This window comes from Melopsittacus undulatus, chromosome 8 (assembly GCF_012275295.1).
Source record: "Melopsittacus undulatus isolate bMelUnd1 chromosome 8, bMelUnd1.mat.Z, whole genome shotgun sequence".
In the NCBI taxonomy this organism is placed as follows: domain Eukaryota; kingdom Metazoa; phylum Chordata; class Aves; order Psittaciformes; family Psittaculidae; genus Melopsittacus; species Melopsittacus undulatus.
Genome location: NC_047534.1, coordinates 54,532,637 through 54,552,550, shown reverse-complemented (window position 1 = coordinate 54,552,550; position 19,914 = coordinate 54,532,637). Strand labels below are relative to the sequence as shown.

Here is a 19,914-nt window from a genome sequence, read left to right as displayed (position 1 = left end):
TCCTCTTGCCATGGCCCAGGGAGTGATGGCCCCAGGGCTGGTTTCCGAATAGAGTCCTTTGGGGCGGTTGGTAACTCTGACTGCCTTTTCTAGCTGTCCATAAAGCTGTAAACAGACACAGTAGCTAGGATCCTTTCCTAGTAGTGCTGTGGGCCTGCTGTTACAGCATTTTGGAGGAGGTTTCATTGAGAAATCCAGCAAAATCTCTTCCATGGGCCACCCCGACTGGTTCTTGTCTTGCCTGGTGCACCAAGTGCCACCCTGGGAGCTGTTCTGACACCAGCTACCAGGTTTCCTTCTCCTAAAACTTTTAAGTGCTGATGGAGGTGGTAGTTCCCAAATTACTCCTCAGTCCCCAAAGAAAACACTTTCATTCACATTAAGTAGAGTGACCTGGAGATGTCTGTCTTTTCCTTTTTATCTTTCTTTTGATAAAACTTTATTTTGTGAAATACAATATACAGAGAAAACAAATCAGGTCCTGGGTGCATTTGAGCAGCTTTAGAGGAAAAAAGGTACTTTATAGCCACAAAATGACCACAGGGATTTATTGATGCTTTATTTTTTCCAAAAGATTCCATTGTTTCAATGCAAACAACATGGAAAGAGGTGCTCGGGATGGATGGATCCTGGATGGCAGTTTGCCTTGGTGAAAGTTCATGTTTTTGAAATGAAAGTATATGACCCAGAGGTGATACCTATGGATGCACAGGTAAAACTGGTGGGGTCGGAGGCACATACCATCCAGTTCTATTCAGTTTCCATGTTGGTGGTGATGGACTGAGCATGAATTTCAGGCAGATCTCGAGTGCCTTCTGGTCTTCCTGAGTTTGGCTTGTTCTGGGAAGGAATGGGAGAATTGGACTTGAGGTTGACTGAAGAAACACTTGCAAAATGACAAACTGAGCCCTTGATTTCTGGTTTGAGGTGTTTGTTGCTTCATACGAGAGTTGGTAATGTATCTTTCTTGGGATGGAATAATAGGTCAAATAAGATCACACAGACATTTTAAAGACAGCTGCTGGGTTTTACTTTGGACAAAATAGCGGCATATCAAGGTTGTGTGAGGGTTTCTGTTTAGGTGGTTTTTACCTCCTACTTGTAGAACAACTGCTAAATGATTGGGTACTTTTGAAGCCCTCTTTTGGCTATTGATCATGCCTGTTGAAATACTCTTTTTCAGATGATCATCAAAGAGCTGTTCTGAGTAGTTCACACAAGTATTCAGGCTACATAATTTGTTACAGATTTCTGTAACATTATCAGAAGGTGTTGCTTTGATTTCCTTTAGAAAACCAAGCAAACCACAAAAACTCAAGGTGCTTATAGGATAAATATCTCAGGCTGTCAGTTTGCACAGCTCAAAAGATCTAGGGTGATATTTAAGCATGAGCATTTCCATGCTTGTGAATAAACTGAGCATTTCTTTTCATAGCTTGGGTATGTTTGAAAAACCCACTGAACACAGTTTCCAACCACTTACAGAGCAAGACCCAGGGATCTGCACTCCTGTGTTCTTTCCTCTTAGATAACAGTCTCATTTTATTCTATTTGGGCTATTGGGGAGAAGGTGTCATGCTGGTTTTGTAACTTATACTTGGCCGTGGGCATGTAGGAGGCTTTAAGCATAGCAAACAGAGGAGGTTAAGTGTGCAAATGAGAAGAACATACCGTGTGGCATCTGAGGAAGTCCACTTAGACAGACAAGATGTGCTTTACAAATGCTGTGGGGAAAATACAGATATGCTAGTTAGAAGGAGCAGCAAATGTTAATTTGGGAAAATACCTTAGAAATACATGTTGCTGATCACATTTGTCCCAACAATGCGATAGAAAGCTCTAAGTGCAGTGTTTATTGTAAAAATATATTCTCTTCCTGCTTAAGTGTGGTAAGACTAAATCTATGATGAACAGAGCACTTTTTCTAAGCATTAGTTATAGGGTTGGTTCCAGTCACTGCAACTGCTCTACAGAAGGTCAGAGAGTTTAGAGATGTGGTGTTGTCCAAAGTAGCCTTCTCTGTGGCTGAATCTAATTCGAGTGGTGTGACTGCAGGCTAAGCATGTTGCAACAGTCATTTCCACACATAAGCCTTTCAGCCTAACTTAGCTGTAGTTGTGAGAAGCTAAAAGCAAACTGCAGTGAAGCTCTGAGAGAGGAAGAAGAAATGTAGGATGAGAGGGTGTTGAGCTCTTGCACATACCCTCGTAGTTGATGCAGCCGTTGGAGTCTTCCTGACCTTTCATGAGTTCATCTACTTCCTCTTCTGTCATCCTCTCACCTGGAGAGTTGAGAGACCTCTGTTAATTGTTCCACAGACAACTGAAACCTACAGCTTTTCCAAAGGCTTTCCTTATTTCCTGAGTTAATAACAAAAAGACCTATACATGAACTGAGCGTTGGTAGTTTTAACTTTCAATTACAGTTTTACATGTGCATATAGACACAGGGATTCCAATTATTCCTACTGAGTAAAGAAATTATGCAGCAAGTCCTCTACCTTTGTCCATGTGTGTTATGTCCCTGAGGTATACAGCCTTTTCTCCCTATTCTTTATATAATGAGCACTCAATACCTCCTCTGAATTTATAAGAAACTAAGCCTTTTCCTTTGGGCTTTCTACTGAGTTTTGTGTTTTGTGGGTTACCAGTTAGGAAACCCAGTTTTGTTTGGCTTTGTCGCCTCCTACCTCTCCAAACTGGTTAGAACATCCTTCCTCCCTCTCATGCCATCTGTCAGAAGCAGTTTTTAAAGTGCTTGTAGAGAAGATAATCCCTTACCTAGAGTAGCCAGTACGTGACGGAGTTCAGCCCCCATGACTGTGCCATTGCCTTCCTTGTCGAAGACACGCAGACCTTCAACGAAGTCTTCATAGGTACCCTGCTCCTTGTTGTTAGCAGCTGCTTGCAACATGGGCAGGAACTCCTCAAAAGTGATTTTCTTGGCATTCATCTCTGGAAAGAAAGCACCCGTTGCTACATGCTAGACACTTCCGTGTGTTCTTTTGGCATATTTGCCTCCCACCTCATTTGCACACCTCTTTCTGTCCTTTACTCTTTGCCTGGGGGTTTGGCAGTTCCTTTGCAAAACCTGCATTCTCTCTTATGGGAGTTAGTTTTCACATCCATCTGATTTTTCACCTACTTGCTCCAGTGCTCTTCTTGTGTAACTTTATATGCTTACATGCACATTGTATTTCTCTTTCCGAAATGAAACTAGCTGGCTGAGTTGATCTTTGAAAGGATTTTAGGAATGGGGGAACTACAGAATACAATAAACCAGAAATCTTAAGCCCAAACAGTGGGGAAAAAGTGGAGAGTGGGGTGGACAATTGAGATGAGTCCCTGAGGTTGCTGGCATGTTAGTGACCTCTTCAGGGCCTCTTGGATGCTGTAACAGAGACTATTAGCATAAGAGAATAGAGACTATTAGCATATTAGCATAAGAACAGAGACTATTAACATAAACTAATTGAAATTATGAATGTCCAGTGGGGGTGGTGTCCAGATTTGCTACTGACATGTTCAGCGTGGAGGTTTAACAACTTGCCAGCTCGGTGCATCTAACCCCTTTGTTCTTATGAGCCAGGAGTTGTCCATGGTGAGGCCTTCCCCAAAGGCTTTTTATTGGAGCAAGGCTGTCAAATAAAAGAATCTTTATTTTTCTCTTTTTATTTTCTTTCTCCTGGATCTTTGCAAAGATCAGCCTTCATCTGGGCAGCAATGGAATATAACAGGGGGAAATATGCAAGAGATTTTTGAATATACAGTTGTTACAGGAACCGTTTTGCTCCTCAGCTACATCAAAATCACTGGCAGTTACTGCTGGAGTCACCTAAAGTGTTGTCATGGTGTCACCTCTGTGTTAGTCCTCTGCTCAGTGCTTCCTGCTTGTGCTAATGCTTAACTCAGCCCTTCTGAATTGTTATTCAGAGCTGCCTTTACTAGGCCTGAGGGTTATAATCTCTAGATATATAGATATAATCTAGCCTTCTTAGTGTAGTTCAGCATGACTGAAATCAGGGATCACTTGTGCTAAGTCCTTGTTAGGAGGCAACTGGAATTTTTACCATTTCTTTTATCAAGAAGAGGGGAGAAAAGGAAATGGAAAATGACTGCTATATAAATGGCCAACATATGCCTCAACATGCCTTAGTTTTTGTGAGCTTTGAGCAGACCACCTCAGCCAGCAGAAATTTATGGATGGGTTTCCAGTCCCAGGGCATGTCTTGGCTCATGCAGAAGATCCTGCACTAGAAGCATCTGAAGAGTATCAGCTATTGGAAATGGACTTAGCAAGGTCTAGGGCATAAATGGACTGTGTTGTACCTATGTCAGGTTGGCACCAAAAATGGTCCCTACAGGGACTTCTGTACATCTGAAGGAGGTTTTTCTCCTCGGGAGCATGGATTTCATCCTCTTCAAAAGAAACTAGAGAATTTCCACTCCCTTTCTGAGCAAAAGATGTCCTCCCTCCTGCTGATGTTGCCTAATGACAGTTTCCCAGCCTCAGGAAGGGCTCGGGAGAGACTATAGGGTACTTACCCTCTTTGCTGGGGTTGCCCAGGATCTTGTTGATTTCTGCATTTGTGGGGTTCTGCCCCAGTGCCCGGATGATATCACCAACCTGGCTGAGGGTGATCTTGGCATCACCAGTCCTGTCAAAGAGGAGGAAGGCCTCCTTGAATTCTGCAAGGGAAGAGCAACGGTTAAAGTGAGCCAGGCAGCTCCCTATTGACAAGTTGTATTGACAAAGATGTGAGCCTGCTGTCTCCTGGCACTGCTCCATCAGCTCCAGGAGAGTTAACCAGGGGAACCTTTGGCCCACAGCCCCAAGAAAAACTCCTCCCCTCTGACATTTTGGTTTCACTATTTTTAAACTTTTATATCTACATTTCATGGCTTTCCTGGCTCTAATAGCTATCAATAGCTTTCTGATTGACCCCGTGGTTATTTCAAGCATGGAGCAAGATAAGCTTTCTGCAGACACTGCCATTCAAAGGCAGGTGTCTCTGCATGACACAGCAGCAGAAGGTACCTCAGCAAAGACTGGGATTCTTCTGTCAAAGCACCTTGCAGTGCAAAACATCTGGCTGTTTCAATGGGTCCTGCCTGCAGTCCCAGTATTTCAACTACGCAGTGCTAATGGGAAACAAGAACATGGATTTCAAATGCTTCTACTTTTGTTTTCCTTTGAAGTTGACTTACAATTGCATTTCTGCCTATGTTTATTCCCTCTCTTCTCTGCTCTTTGCAGTCCATCCCTGCTTCTTACAGATGCACAAATATCCGGCTTTTCCAGTGGTAATACTTGTGTGGTGCCTTATTTGAGTGCATTTCCAGTGTGTACACTTTGACACTTTGCTTCATTCAGTGCTGCCAAGTGATCAGCCCTCACTTATTTCCCTCTTGCTGCTGACCAAGAAATTGAGTTACATGCATTTCTACTACAAGAATCAGTCCAGGCGGTTGCCTCATTGCATTGCCAGTCTTCATCTTCTGTTGCAAAGCTCCATGTTAATCATCCTACTATATTTGTTGCAATGAATAAAGAAATGTGCATGGGGGGGCAAAAGTCCAGGGTCCAGCTGAAAAAGCATCCTTGAGCCTCATATATCAAGAGCATCTCAAGACTGCTGTTGATCTTTTCTGCACTGCAGTATCTGATGATGCTGTGTTTTAGCTCCAAATAAACCAAGTGAAATGTCTTTACTGTGGTCATGATGTGCTCCCAGCAGCTAGATAGGCTTTGTATCTCACAGCTCGCGCAGGTGGAATGTTCTTTCTTCCTTGGGGCATGTTTAGAAGCAATAAACCACATTTCAAATCATGTCTTCATTCATCTTGTGCTGGGGACAGGTGATGCAGAGGTATTTAGGTTCTTGCTTTAGCTATCCATATACCTGCTGCCTTAGTGGGGGAGTTGCTGGCACCCAGTAAAGCTGCTGATATACAATGTTGGCCTGCTAGGCTGTAATCTAATACATCTGAAACTAATCCTTACTGTCTGATGTGAGAGACCTATAACCCTTTACTGTGAACCCTCTCCCCTTACAGCTTTTATTGCAGGGTATGAAATCAAGGCCTTCTGGACCTGTATGGAGCTTCTCCTTACAATATATCAGCTTAATATCACCGCCTGCTTTAGCAGCTGAGGTCGATAGAGCTATAGTGATTTATACCATATGACCCCATCTTTCATTCGATGCATTAATGACATTTAGCCAGACTGAGGTATAAAACAGTGCCAGTTTGCTATTAGCAAAGCCATCAGGAGAGTTTCTCTTGTTTGTAAATCCTATAAAGTTTTATCTTCACTGGGTTCTGAACACTGGGAGAAAAGGCCTGATTTTGTTTTTGTGCCTCAGACATGCATTTCACTGAGTTATCTTTGCTGTGGGGTTTATCTTTTCAGTTTTGGGTGGTGTGTATATATGTGTATATATATATATATATATATTCCTAGTTTATACTCTGCTGGAATAAGCATGTTTCAAATCCCTCTCTGAGGAGGGTACCACCCAGCTGCTGGTGCATCAGCCTGTGTGGATGAAAATAGGCATGGAGGGTGGGACATCCCTTTTCCTGGGAAATTCTGCCTCTCAAGTAGCTTTAATTGCTCTTTTGCTTGGATCAGTTACCACAGCATTACAGCAACTGGATGACCTGAAATGTGTAGGGAAGCTGAACAAAGCCTTTTTCTTTGTTACAAATGCCAGCAGCTTGGAGTTGATGACATTTTCCCATAAACTCTCCCAAATCCTTGGTAAAAGTTTTGGAATTAAAAAGTGAGGAAGAGTCCAAATGATCTCTTTTTTGTGATCAGGAGTGTTCAGACTGCAGGAAGAGAAACATTTCCAGTCTCACTGCATTATACCTGTCATTTATTGCTTTGATGGTGTAACCCAGAGCAGGCTGGTGTTCAAGAAGTTTAGGTCTCTCCCTTAAGACCTGCTTCTAGCTATTCCACTCCCTCTGGATTTCTAGTAAATCTCTGTATCTTCCTTTCTAAGAACTTTGTTCACAGTGAGAAGTTTACTATATTTGCTACTGAATTTTTGATGTTTCTTTAAAACCTGTAGTATTTAATGTAGCCTAAATGCATCTCTTGGAATATTTGAAACACTCCAACATAGAATTCCAGAGCTTCAGTGGGGATTTTTGTTCATGCCAGAATTCTCAATCTCTTTCTAGCAGATTTAAAAACCAATTTGTAACTTGCTGGTGAAGCAGAGAATATAGCAAGATGCTCAAGAACTGCAGCATACCCACACCGCATTCGTAAGTAACAGTTTACATAAGTCACTTATTTGCTAGCTATTCCCATGTGTCGTGAATGTATTAACAGTGAAGCAGCCCTTGTTCCTCCAATCCACAGCACCTTCTGGTAAAAGTGACATACAGGCCTCTTGCATCTTCTGTTCATGTAAAATTGCAGTGTCATTGCAGCTAAGTTACGTTTTCAGCCCAATCCCTCCTCCTGTCCTTCATCTGCCTATTCCCGCTATGACTTCCAAATGCAAGACTTGTTTTCAGCATCCTTGTTAATGGCCAGTACAGGAGCACAACTGGAAAATGTTTAGTAGGTAGAGCTGGTAACATGGCATAAACTTCTCAGCTTAGGCAGCATCTAAGCACCTAGATAAATTATATGTAAATCTACAGTCACATTCTTGTTCAGCGTAAGTCAGCACTGCTCCTCTGAAGTCGGGAGTGTGGTGATTTATAGCAGTTGAAGACCTAGCTCATCCCTTCATAAAGGTTGAGCTCCTGAGCTTATAGCTCCTCTCTGAACCCACGTACATATAAAACACATCAGCTCTCTCGCAACTTACCATCCTGTTGCTCCTTGGAGAACTCGATCTGTTGGAAGGAAATCAATCACAAAAAATAGCTTAGGAGGGGGGGGCTGGGGGAGAACCTGTTTGTTTCCTAAAGCATCCAGCTCAATCCATGAGTCATCTTCCAAAACAGCAAAAATGGGTCTGTCAGATGCGCAGAAGTAATGCAGATAGCAACAGAGCTGTTAAGGCTAGTGAATATTTATCATTTGGTGGCCGTTATATACCCCCTCCTGCCCCATGTTAAAGTTTAACTGTTATTTCACTTACCGTTAATTTGGTCAGGAGTGAAGGACTGCAGTTGGGAAGAAAAAGAGAGAAAAGAGAACTAGTACTGCTGAAAATGCACTGAGAGAAAGCAAAGAGCACAGAGCAGTTGAGTGCTCACACCTGTCTTGCCATAATGAGGCCATAGCAATCTAAGCCAGCAACTTCCCTTGTAAAAATGCATCACCAGGTCTGTCTTTAAAGATTCCATTAAAATCTGCATCCCAGGGCAAGCCAGAGTTGTGGCTAGAAGCAGCAACAGTCTAAAGTCTCTTAGCTAACAAAGAAGTCACTAATCAGGTCCTTTACTATTTTATCATAGACCCATTTCATTAAGACTATTTGAAGCAATATTGCTTAACAAGCAGCTTGGGTTTTTTACATGAACATAGCAATTAAACCAACCTATTTGAAGTTTGTGTTTCAGACTACTTTTTGGCAGTAAATTGTTACATAAAGTACTAAAAATCACATTTTCTTATATTAAATATTACTCTGTTCCTTTGCCACTTTAGCAGGTTGCATCTGATCTCAGAACTAAGCTAAAATGTCTAGCAGACAGCAGCAGCAAATTGTAACCCTCCTGTCTGAAGCTATAGGAGCTGCACAGTTACCATTGCCTGGTGCAGAATCTGAGACTAACTGGAGAACCTTGCATAACACTTTAAGTTTAAGGAGGAAAACCAAGCACACCTAAGCTGTCTTCTGGTCTTTCCTTCCCCTCCCCAGAGCTACCTTGAGCAAAAAGCCTGATTTACTTAGGTAAAATACACTGGCTCGCTGCTAACCATTAGCTTTCCAGTGGACCCACCATGGTTGAGTTGGAAAAGCAGAGCAGCAGACGGGCAGGAGGGATTAGCTGAGAGGTCTCGAGAGTGGTCCTCCTTTCCTGGCCTTTCTTCCCCTTATTTATCCAGTGGTGCTGACGGCATTGCCTGGATTAGGTGTCAGAAGGAAGCAGTCCCTCCCCTTGGCGAGTTCTTTAGCTTTCTTAGGGCAAAGTGACAGAAGGCTCCATGTCTTGATGGACATCTGATGATGGCTATTTTTAGGAGGCTGGAGAGGGGCAGGGAGTAGCAAGCAGTAAGTTTGATTCAGGTCAGCAGTTTCTGGATCCATACTGTCAAGAGGAGATATTCCTTGTCCAAACCTACCAAGACTTCCTTCTAGGGAAGGACTCTTATTTCTCCAATAAGCTATAAAGTCAGAGAGCAAGGAGAGTAGAAAGTGAGAGATGCCATGTGCTTGTCCAGCTGACTGTTTTTTTACACATGGCTTGCAGGTTGTATTAGATGCAGCTGGATGGCCCTCATACCTTTGTTGAGCTTTGATCAAGCCCTTAGATGTTAATGCGGTGCTCAGAGTTAGATGAGTGCTGCTGCTGCTTGTCTGCTCAGTGTGATCCAGTTGTTGGCGTTGAGCAGATTAACCTGTTGATGGAGGTGGTGTCCAGCTGTGAAGCTTTTCATCTGCACTCATTACATTGTCCTGTTTGCCAAAGCTTGAATGGTTTTTAAGGCAGAATTTAGCCAGTTTTGGACCCAGCTGTTGCCAGAGGATAGCAGCTGATGTGTAGAGGTACTCTGCAGAGTGCTGAGGGAGCCTGTGCTCCCTAGGACACTTCTTCTAGGGCTGAGGTTAGGCAAGGCACCAGCATGCCAGAGCTTCAGAGCTCACTGGTGTGGTGAGAGTAGGTATTGCTGAGGCTTTTGTGATGTGGAGGCAAGGGAGAAACTGTGATAGCAACTGAGACCCACAAAAGCTTTGTGAAGTGGGAGGATTACTATTTATGATGGGACGGGGAATTGCAGAGTGAAGGGGCCATGGTAGAACTATAAATGGTGTTCCAGGAGGTAGAGGTTGCACTTTCTTTGGTAGCAAAGACCTAGTCCCACCATGTAGCATCCTCCAAGGCCAAGGTCAAATCTCTGAATTGATGCTGTGAGACATTGTAAATAGCTTTGAAAACCTTACTCCAAACTGCTTCCTTTCCCTGTCACCTCAGCTGGGTCAAGCATGTCGTGGAGCTGGGGTTGGAATGGTTGTGTGACAACAACACGCTCCCTGTTGAAAACTGAAATCCCCTCTCTAAATTCTGTTGATTTCTTTTGTTGAGCATTCCCTGCTCTGGATTTTCTAATGACAAAATGAAATTAGTGAGGGACATTTTGTCCTGTAGCTTGCTTCATTACCCTGAAGATAAGCATAATGCTTGTAAATGCCTCTTTGCAGTATATTGAGGGCTCTGAGAGCAAGAATCAAACCCAAGCACTGGTTTGGTTGTTTTTAAACTGAACAATCAAAGTCAAAATATTTAGCTGGATTTGAGACCTAAACTTCCTACCTGCTCTTTTAAAAGCTAAAGATACAACTGCCAAGAGCTCTCAAAGCTCAGAATTTTAACTGGAAAACGTTCTGAACTAACAGATTTAGTTGCATTTTTGAGAAATAGTTAGAAAATATGCTGAATAGGGAAAACTGCTCCACTGCCAAAGTGCACTCTTGTGTTTTCTGCTGCTTGTAATCTATTAACTTGTGGGACCAGGTACGTCTTGAGAACAAAGCTTAGTCATGACCAGGTGTGGTTGTATAGAAAAGGGGGTTGATGCTTTTGTCTGAATTGGCTAACATAGGTTAACACAGTGCAGACCACCTGGTTAATGCTGGCTGGAATTCAGTGAGAAAGCTAATATGGATCTTGGCCATCAGTCCCACTGCATTAATAGAAGAGCCTTCTAAAGACTTTGGCAGAGCTGAAATGTTGTCTGGGTCAGTTCACTGTGTTGCCTTTAGTGGAATTTTCCTCCTGCCCTCAGGCTCTTGCTCCCCAGTGTTGCTGCTGGGAAATGTTCCCCTGAAAACAGGATTTAAACTAAATATATATATGTAAAAAAAATAAGGAAAACTTAGAACAGTTTTCTTCAATGTTTTTTCTTCCTTCTGGGTAATCTTCATGGTTGGCTACAGCAAAACTTGTCCCAGAGGACTTCAGATGCCAAGCAGAAAATAGTTTGGGTGTGTTTGGCTTGGGCATAGAAAACTGATACCTGGATTAGCCATGTGGCTTGAATGGGCTATCAAATATGTATAGATTGAGAGAAGTCCACATGCAAACTGTGAGATTTTGGCTCAGAATTTACTAGCACACCACATGAGCCTTTTATAACTGATTCTGAATAAAACCTCACAAGAGTTTTGCTGGGGAGAAATATTCTAACATGGGCATGTTGCATTCACTTGAATTAAGAACCACCTTCCTTTAAGCCAATAGAGTCTGTTGGGTGCTGAAAATGCTACTTGCTTTGAGTAAGGCCATGGTATAGAAAATATTTTAGCCTTAAAAGAAACTCAAGGTAGGATTTCTGATTCTCTGAGAAGCTCTCATGAGCTTCAAAAGATAGAATTATTCTGTTTTAATCCTGGCAATGGCCTCTGCTTTATCAGAGAATGCATCTTGGGGCTTTGGGGAAGATGTTGAAAGTTTAGGGAGTTTGGCTTTATCAAAAAAGAATGCACCTTTCCCAGAGGAATAATGAAAGGTTGAAGGAACCACAAGATGTGGAAAGACCACAACGACCTGCAGTTCTCTAACGCGACTTATGGGCTTGTTTATGGGCAAAGTTATTATCCAGAAAGTTACCACCAAAGGGGTGTGTGTTTGGGTTGGGAGTTTTGTGATTAAGGCTTTTTGTTGTTGTGTTGTAAGAATAAGGCTTTTACCTGTATATGTGACCACCTTCTAGTCATCTTGTTGCTTGATAGAAACATTTTGGCCAGGTCTCAGTTATATAGGGTGGGGTGAGTAGGGTTGTATGCAACTCTCTATTGACAGCTAAGAAGAAGACCCAATCTACATACATCTTTATTTCCATATTATTACCAAAATTCCTAATTTCCCAACAAATCACTGGTTCATGGGCCTTAGGGCCCTGATCCTTGCAGCATGGTGATGTGCTCACCTATTCATCTATGAGACTAATACAGCCCTGCTGAGTGACAATCACTTTGTGCTCCCTGTAAATGTATAGGTGTCCAGCCAGGATGAAAAGCCTTGGGAAAAGATGCTGCTGGGAGTTAAAGCATTCAGCTGCTCCCTCCCCTTGTTACCCTTTGGGTGAATAGAAAAAAGGGAATCATCTTAGCATTTTATTAGAGAGTCACCAGGTATTTCAAAGTACTCTCTCTGTAGAAGAGACCAAGAACATATCAGATGCCTTGGAAAATCAGAGAGGGGAAAATCTAAGAGTCCCCCAGGATACTCACTGTATATTTAGCTTTCTGGTCAGGACTGGTGGGATTTCTCTATTTTTGGCTGTAGATAAGGTAGGATTGTGCCTACAGCAGTTCATGTGATACCTACTCACCATTAGTGCCTGCTCCTTGATTAATACAGCTGCATATCTTTTCTAGTAGACATCACTGAGTGCAGGATTACACAGCTTTCAAACCCCTCTGCAAAGCAGGCTATGATTCCCCTGTCCCTCACCCCAGTTTGATAGCTCTTGTGATAGATGCCACAGATCTAACAGAGGCTACTTCCCATTTAAGTGAGAATTGACAGCCTGTTGGATTTAGCCACATGTCTTTTATGAAGCAGAGAAATATTAGGAGCAGATATGCCCTTGAGAAACTCTGTTTTGAGAACAGAGCTGCCTCAGTTGAAGAAAGAATAAAACCAACTACCTTTAATATAGGAGAAAATTGGGTGTGTGTGGTACCATATGGTTTGGAAGAAGAGTTCAAAACCTCTTTGAGTTTAATGGACTTAACTTCAGATGAATTTGACCTTTTTCCCCTAAACATTCTGTGTGTAACTTTCCCGTTTGTCTGTTTTTAAAGGCTTGTTTAGTATTGTTTTGATTTGTATCAATGTGTATCGGTGAGAGGAAACCCGAGGCTCTGGAGCCCTGCTCTCCAGGGGATTTGTTGTTTTAACGTGCCTCCCAGCGGCAGTGTTGGAGTACTGACAGTATTTAGACTACTGCTACTTGACATTTAAGTGCTATGTGGCAAATCAGCCCGGTGAAGTGCTTTTTGGCAGTGGGTATAAGATGTAATAAAGCCTCAGTGACGTGGGGCGAGTTTCCAGATTGGTTGTTTCATATCTCCTTACAGACAACTTCTTTCTTTACTTGTCATTGGCTAAATTAAGTCACCTTCTTGCCGTCTGTAAGATGAACTTGGATATCTTGTTACTATCTGTTACAATCTCTCTGTGCTCCAAGGGGGCTTAAAACAGTGTTTTAGATATATTGGGGGGTTGTTTTGATGTATTAGTTGATAGGAGAAAGGTTCTGCCACACAACTGCTGTTAACACTTGAAATTACTCTGCGAGCTCTTGAAATGTTAACTCTCTAAATTGCTTTAAATTCCCCTCTTTTGCCAAAGTATGTTGCTCCCCAGACTCTCCAAAGCCTATAGATAGCATTTTAAAATGCTGCCAAAGCTGTGAATTACCAAGAATGGATCTTGCGAACAATTAATTTCCAAATGATTTTTCAGGTTAGTAGATATAAAGTGTCTCCTATATGTATGGACATATATATAGTAACATATATATAAATTGAAGGATTCCTTGTTTAGGAAGAAAAGGAGGCAAAGTTCTGGAAACCTTGTCAGGAAAACTAAGTGGTGGCTGTTCAGTTTGCTTTTCCTTCTGTTTTCAGCAGTACCTGAAGGGATGTCTTGGTATGTTGCTGAGTCTGATGTCCGAGTTGTTTGTCCTGGGATACCTTCATGCCATGCCCATGCAGTGATTTAACAACTGCCACCAGCGTGGGTCTGTTATCAGTAGTGAGATCCATGGGGGCAAGGGCTTGGCTGGGGTGCTGTGCTCTGAGTTGAACCCTGAATGGTGTTGTACCTCAGTCATCAAAGCAGTAGCAGGAAGCTGGACTGGATGGCATCAGATAGGCACCTTTACATTTCTTAAGGCTAAGTCATGTTTGCCCTTGTCCCCTTCCTACCTGAAAGAGCACTTGGCACTGGTAACATTGTGCAGTGGGTATATCAGTCCTAGAGAATCCTTTTGGAGTCATTGCTGGAGCTAGATCAGGCATAATCTGAAGGTCTGAGCCAAAAAGTTCAGGGGGAAACCTGCCAGTTCCTAAGAAAGCCCTTAGCACTCTGAGCAAAGCTGCTGTTACCATGCCTCTTCTGACACCACAGCTTCACATGGAGTTTGTCTGCAGTACAATAGTGTCTTGCAGCTGCAAGTGCTCCAGCTGACATTTGCAGCCCTGCTTGCCCTCCAGCCCAGAAGGTTTCTGTCAGTGCATTTTAGTGAGTTTCTCTCTCTGGTTATATCCAATGCAATGTCTGTTCAGAGATGACCTACTTGAGTAGTGAATGTCATAAGAATTAAGGACACTTGGTGCAACACTTTCTACTGCCTTAAGAGCTCTGTATTTAAAACCAAATAATCACACTTGTTTGCTTCCATGCGGGCAGGCTTCAGCATGCATCACACAGTTACACAAGGTCTTTGCAAGTCTTTACTAGTTGATAGCTTTTAATTATTTTCCCCCTAAAGATGTAGGTAGCTTATCTGCAATAGGGCATGGCATGATTGGAGTCACGGCATTCCAGTTTGGTGAACACCAGCATGGGAAGCCTTGTGTCAAGGCTGAAGTAGAGGGCCTGGTGTGGCACCACATATTCAGAGCACCACGTGCAAAGCAGAAGCCTAGGAGCACTACACTTAACATCTCCAGCACCAAAACATCACAGTGCTAGGAGCCTGGGCTCAGTCCAAGGATAGGTTGTGTGTGCTGGGAAAGGCCCTTAGATTTACCATTAAAAAAACCCCCACACTTAACATGTTAGTGATAGGGACAGAGTTAAACCAATTTGGGCAATATGAAATTTATCCATTTCCTACTGCCTCAGTTGGAAAACCAAGCATGAGACATCTCATCCCCATTATTGCAGACACAGACCCATAGTAATGCTGTTCATCAACTCAATGTTTCTTCTCAGCTTTATGTGGGAGAAGGAAGTTAAAGCAGATAAGCTATTTTTTGGGAATGTCTGTGGCTACAGTTTTAAGAGAACCCCCAGAATTCTGTAGTTAAGAAAAGGAACAGTACAGTCATTTTGCTTTCAGTTGTAGTTGGTTCCTAGTAGTAATGCTCAGACACATCCATTACCCTGTTCTTTGCATCTCAGTTATGATTTAATCTTTAATCTTTGTATCTATTGCTTAAATCCAGGCCATGCTTGTAATAAGGAAAACTGAAGATGTAAGTTTGGTCTAGAAAGGTTTGTGCAAAGCAGATTGAGTTTTATGTTATTTCCTGAGTGGGGAGAAAAGGGTCCTTACATCTCCATTTAAGCCCAAATTCTTCCACCCTGCCTTGCCTCTCTTCCTGTGGTTGTTGTGGTCTAAAGTGAGCTGAGAAAGGGCTGAGTTTACAGATTTCAATCCTTAAGTCTTCCTGTTACTCAGTTTTATAGTCAATAGATGGTGCTCAAAAATAGAAAATCCCACACCAGCTGCTATCAGTATGAGCAAATTAGCAACTATTTGCTTTAATTGGGTTAATTTAAAGTGGGGTAAAAAATAACAGAAGAAGGTGAAAGACCTGTCACAGCTTCTGCTGGTGACAGGCAATTTGGGGTGCCTGTATTTGCAAGAACACAGCCTGAGACTTCTTAAGAGAGAAAAGAAAAAGGCACCAAACTTTCAAAGTGTGCACCTCGGAAGGCCCCCAAAACCAGATTCCCTGAAGATGGAGGGGTACCATTGAAAGAATGACTACCCCTGTTTGTAAACCACCTTCTTGTTTATTTTGGAGAGTATTATGATCTCCGCTAATTCAAAATGAGGGGCACTGCCAAATGTAAAACCCTTATTAGGCAGCTCTACCCTTACCTGCTCCAGCTGTGACAGTTAAAAGGGGGTTGGATGTCTCCTTATAAAAGCTAACAAAGCCTTTCTGTGTGTTTTCCTCCTGTGTGACTCCCCAGATCATCCTGATACTGCAGCCTGGCATTCCCAGACACCTCTCATCAGTAGCAAGCTCTGGCATGGCTAATTCCCTTGCAGAGTGGAGGGGAGCTTCTTGATGCCCTTGTTCAAAGTGCTGGAGGCTCTGGCTCCACACCTGGTAAATCAGCACAAAGAGCCGCAGGACAGGATCATTCACTGAATCTCAATCAAAAGCTTAGCTTTGAGTACTCCCTGGCTCCAGCTTTGCTGGAGGTGGTGCTGGGCCTTTTCTCATGCTGAGGCTTTGGTGCTTGAACAGAAGGTTTAATTAATGCTAATTACGGGACTGGGCTAAGGCTCTGCCACATCTCCCAGGAAATGGCTTACAAGAAAACATTGTTTCCCTTCACTGCCTGAACTCCCAAAGAGTGAAAAAGGATAACACAGGCTGGCTGGTTGGGACTCTGGGAGGTTGTCCATTCCCTGCCCTGCTCCAAGGCAAGGTGGAAAGCACCATGTTTGCTCGTCATGCCTCTCAAAGAGCCCATCACTGGAGGTGCCACAGTCTGCCTGGGCAGCCCTTGACCATTGTGGGGTCTCAGGTGAGAGGAGGATCAGGAATAGAGGGGATGTGGGTTTGTGCATCACCTTGCAGCCATAGCTGCATGGTTGGGTAGAGTCCCCGTCTGAAAAAGGGAAGTCCATTCACTCCTGCAGCAGCTCTGAGGCACCCTGCTTCTTGCCTGGTAAGGGCATGATGAAGAGTCGAGGAGATACTTATAGAAAGAGATCTGGTAGTGATAAATATGTGAGGCAGGAGGCTGTGCCACCCACTGCATTGCAGAGTAGTACTGTAACCTCCATCATGCTGCTCATGCCACAGAATGGTCTGGGTTGAAAGGGACCTTAAAGCTCATCCAGTTCCAAACCCCCTGCCATGAGCAGGGACACCTTGCATTGGAACAGGTTGCTCCAAGCCCTGTCCAATTTGTCCTTGAACTTATCTTCACTTATTCACAGATAGGAATAATAATGCTTATGTGCTGCCAGTAGTATTAAAAGGTGATTTTTCCCTTACAAGCCCAGTCCCCTCCCTCCCTCCCATTCAAAGAGGGAAATATTTTGTCTGATATTAGCTTTCAAAAGAAAGAGACTTCAGGGAGGCTATCTTCCCTTAGCAGTCTGACTATGACACACCTGTGCTACCAGGGTACATTTCCTGCCATTATAGAGAGCTGTCTGGGTAAAGGAGTGAACAGAGATGTCTCAGGCTGCAGCCAGCCATTTGTTTAGCTGGTAATGTGCTATTAAGCCTATTTATGTAAAGATAGATTAGGTAGGATCACTGGAGTTGAAAATTCTATTTTCTTCTAATGAAATGGCCATAGAAAGCTGTAAAATCCCATTAAATTATTTAGTAGGAAATCTAGCTTCCCTTTCATTTCTGGAGATGAGTGAAATGTGAGGTCTGATCTGATTTTTCAGACAGTATTCTAAGAAACCAGTGGGCTTTTTATATAGCCTTTACTATGATCACCCAAAGTGTTTCAGAGTGTCTTTTTTTGCCCCCTCTTGCACTTGTTTTACTTTGCCAGCAAGGTTCAGCTTCTGTCTAATGGGAAGCTACAGACTATTCCAGAGAAACACTGACTACTGATTGTGAAAATTAAAGTAAACGTCAAGAAATCTCATTAAATGGGTCATAATCCTGGGACTACCTGTATTAAGATACCTGAAACAGAATTCATCATGAGATGAAAATGAGCATGTCCTATTAGGAATCTTTGTACTCCTTCTTTTCCCCTTAATAGGCATGATTCCTTATGTAGAGTTCAGCAGATAGGTCCCAAGACCAATCAGCTTGGTAGGTAGGTGGAGAATAGCTATTTATAGTCCTACCCAGAGAAACTGGTCTGACTTCATTTCTTTAACCATTTAACTTCCTGCTTCTCTTTCCCAAGTAAAGAATTGCCCAACATGGAGGAGTTTTCTTCAAAGGGTCAAGGCAACAACCAGAGATGTAGGTTGGCATGTGAAGCCATGAGATGCCATGAGATCAAATGAAAGTGCAGTCAGAGGGCAATCTCCAAAAGACTCTTCCTCTTTGTTGCTTTCAGTTTGCAGCAAATGACAAATTCTGAGCAAATCTCTGAAGGTGAGAGGAAATCACTTCCATTCATGGTTTCTAACTCATGGCCTCGACCAACCAATGTTTGTTGTACAATGCAAATGAAAATAGGCAAAACTCCTAATTCATTGAATGGTTCCCTCTTCTTAAATCTGTTTTCTTTCTGCTTTTAAAGATAAGCTGTGCTGACCTCAAAACACATGACCAAAGGGTCAGCAGGTGCTAGCAAAAATGTGAGAGGGAATTTGAGGGCAAACTGCACAACAAGGCTTGGTTTTAGTACAGCGTTATGGGAAAACATTGTGCTTCAAGTTTCAATAACCCCTTCCTGTCCTCATGCACCTTTTCTGGGGGGAAGGAAAGAGAGAATGGGGATGTTGTTGCTGGTTTTCATTTTCTTTTATATTTAGTTTTACCAACCAGGTCAGACTGATAGTGATTTGATAAAAGGTTCTAAGGGCCACGCTCCAAAATACTTGGGAAATCATCAGGTTTCCCTCTTGTGTTAAATCATGCGTCATGCCTTACACCCATCAGCTACTAATACAATCAAAAGCTCAGGCAGGTCAACAACTCCATCCACTGAGGTTACTCATTCATTTCACTGCACTCCCCAAACCGGAACCAACCACACACAATGTTTCACTGCAGGTCTCTGTTAGCTGGGACTCTGCTAGCTTTCCCCTTTGGAAGGGCTTTGGCTCCATGATCAGCACACTTTCATCCATTTACCTTGATGCTCTTGAGGTCGATTGCGGGTTCTTTGGGTGCTGCTGGTGCGGGTGCTGGTGCTGGCGCGGGTGCTGGTGCTGGGGCTGCTGCTGGCTTCTTTACGTCCTTCTTTGGTGCCATTTTGTGTTGCTTAAACTTGAAAGTAAAGGTGCCCCCAAAAAAACCCTTGCAAAACCCTTAAAAGTGATCCCTGGGAGAGGAGCAGTGGTCAGAATGAGCTACAGCCTGTGCCCTGGAGGTGGACCCAATGTGTTAAACTCTATAAGGGCATATATATATTTCACTTAGTGCCTCGTACAGTCCTGACACATCCAGCTGGATTGGACAGCTTGCTAATCAAGGGGGATGTCATTCCAGCTCGAGCTATAAATGGAATGTAAGAGTTCAGGGCTTCATAAGATCAAGGGACTCCAGTGGCTTTTTTCCCCCTCTTTAAAAACTCCAACCACCTCCCCTGTGTGTATGTGTGTATATATATATGTATATAATTATTTTAATGCAGGCAAGGGAGAGGGCAGTACGACAAACCCAGTTTTGGATCTGCTGTTGATATTCAGGCACGGATTGAACAGTCCTTTTTCTCATCAGAATTTCAGTTCTGCTTAAGTAATAAATCTTCTTTCTTCCCTTCCCTCCCCTTTCCCCCCATGCCTCTGTAGTGCTGCAGGAGGATTCAGTTTCAAGTAGGAATTTTGACTTTCACGCCTGGGAAGATCATCAATTTCCACCCTCATTTGCCTATCTCCCCACAGCCCCTCACTCCTTCTCTGGTTCCTTCTTTTACAAGGAAGTGTTGATCAAGCTCTGGGTGTTTAAAAATAAAGCAGACGAATATGGAAAACACTGCAGGACCTTCAGCCAAGGCATCTCTCCTAGACCCTGAGTGTTCTTACTATTTCAGCTCTTCTTACTGTTCCTTTCTATAATGTTAAGGCTGTGCTTAAAATTGAAAATCATTTCCTTTAATCTTTTCCCGTCACTTTTCTCCTCTCCTTATGGATAAGCTGTGCCTTGAT

General features: G+C 43.0%; 1 protein-coding gene across 2 annotated transcripts; it reads right to left on the bottom strand.

Moving 5' to 3' along the window:
- Positions 1-534: 534 nt before the first annotated feature.
- On the bottom strand, positions 535-19,156 carry MYL1 (myosin light chain 1). Of its 2 annotated transcripts, XM_005144174.2 has the most exons (7): positions 18,899-19,156; positions 7,835-7,862; positions 4,545-4,688; positions 2,781-2,954; positions 2,204-2,281; positions 1,672-1,724; positions 535-840 (listed from the first exon to the last, which is right to left on the bottom strand). In XM_005144174.2, the coding sequence occupies exons 1-6, from the start codon at positions 19,016-19,018 to the stop codon at positions 1,696-1,698; spliced, it is 573 nt and encodes a 190-aa protein (XP_005144231.1). In that variant the 5' UTR covers positions 19,019-19,156; the 3' UTR covers positions 535-840; positions 1,672-1,695. The 2 variants fall into 2 exon arrangements, with proteins under 2 accessions (XP_005144231.1, XP_005144232.1); XM_005144175.2 differs by lacking the exons at positions 535-840; positions 7,835-7,862; positions 18,899-19,156 and adding exons at positions 8,111-8,135; positions 8,919-8,968.
- Positions 19,157-19,914: the final 758 nt, after the last annotated feature.

Bases quoted from the DNA above. Each gene is read 5' to 3' on its own strand.
- MYL1 (XM_005144174.2), bottom strand. From the start codon at position 19,018: ATGGCACCAAAGAAGGACGTAAAGAAGCCAGCAGCAGCCCCAGCACCA. The intron at 7,863-18,898 runs GTAAATGGATGA...TCCTTCCAACAG, and splicing joins TCGACCTCAAGAGCATCAAG to ATCGAGTTCTCCAAGGAGCA. The intron at 2,282-2,780 runs GTAAGGGATTAT...TCAACTCTCCAG, and splicing joins TCACGTACTGGCTACTCTAG to GTGAGAGGATGACAGAAGAG.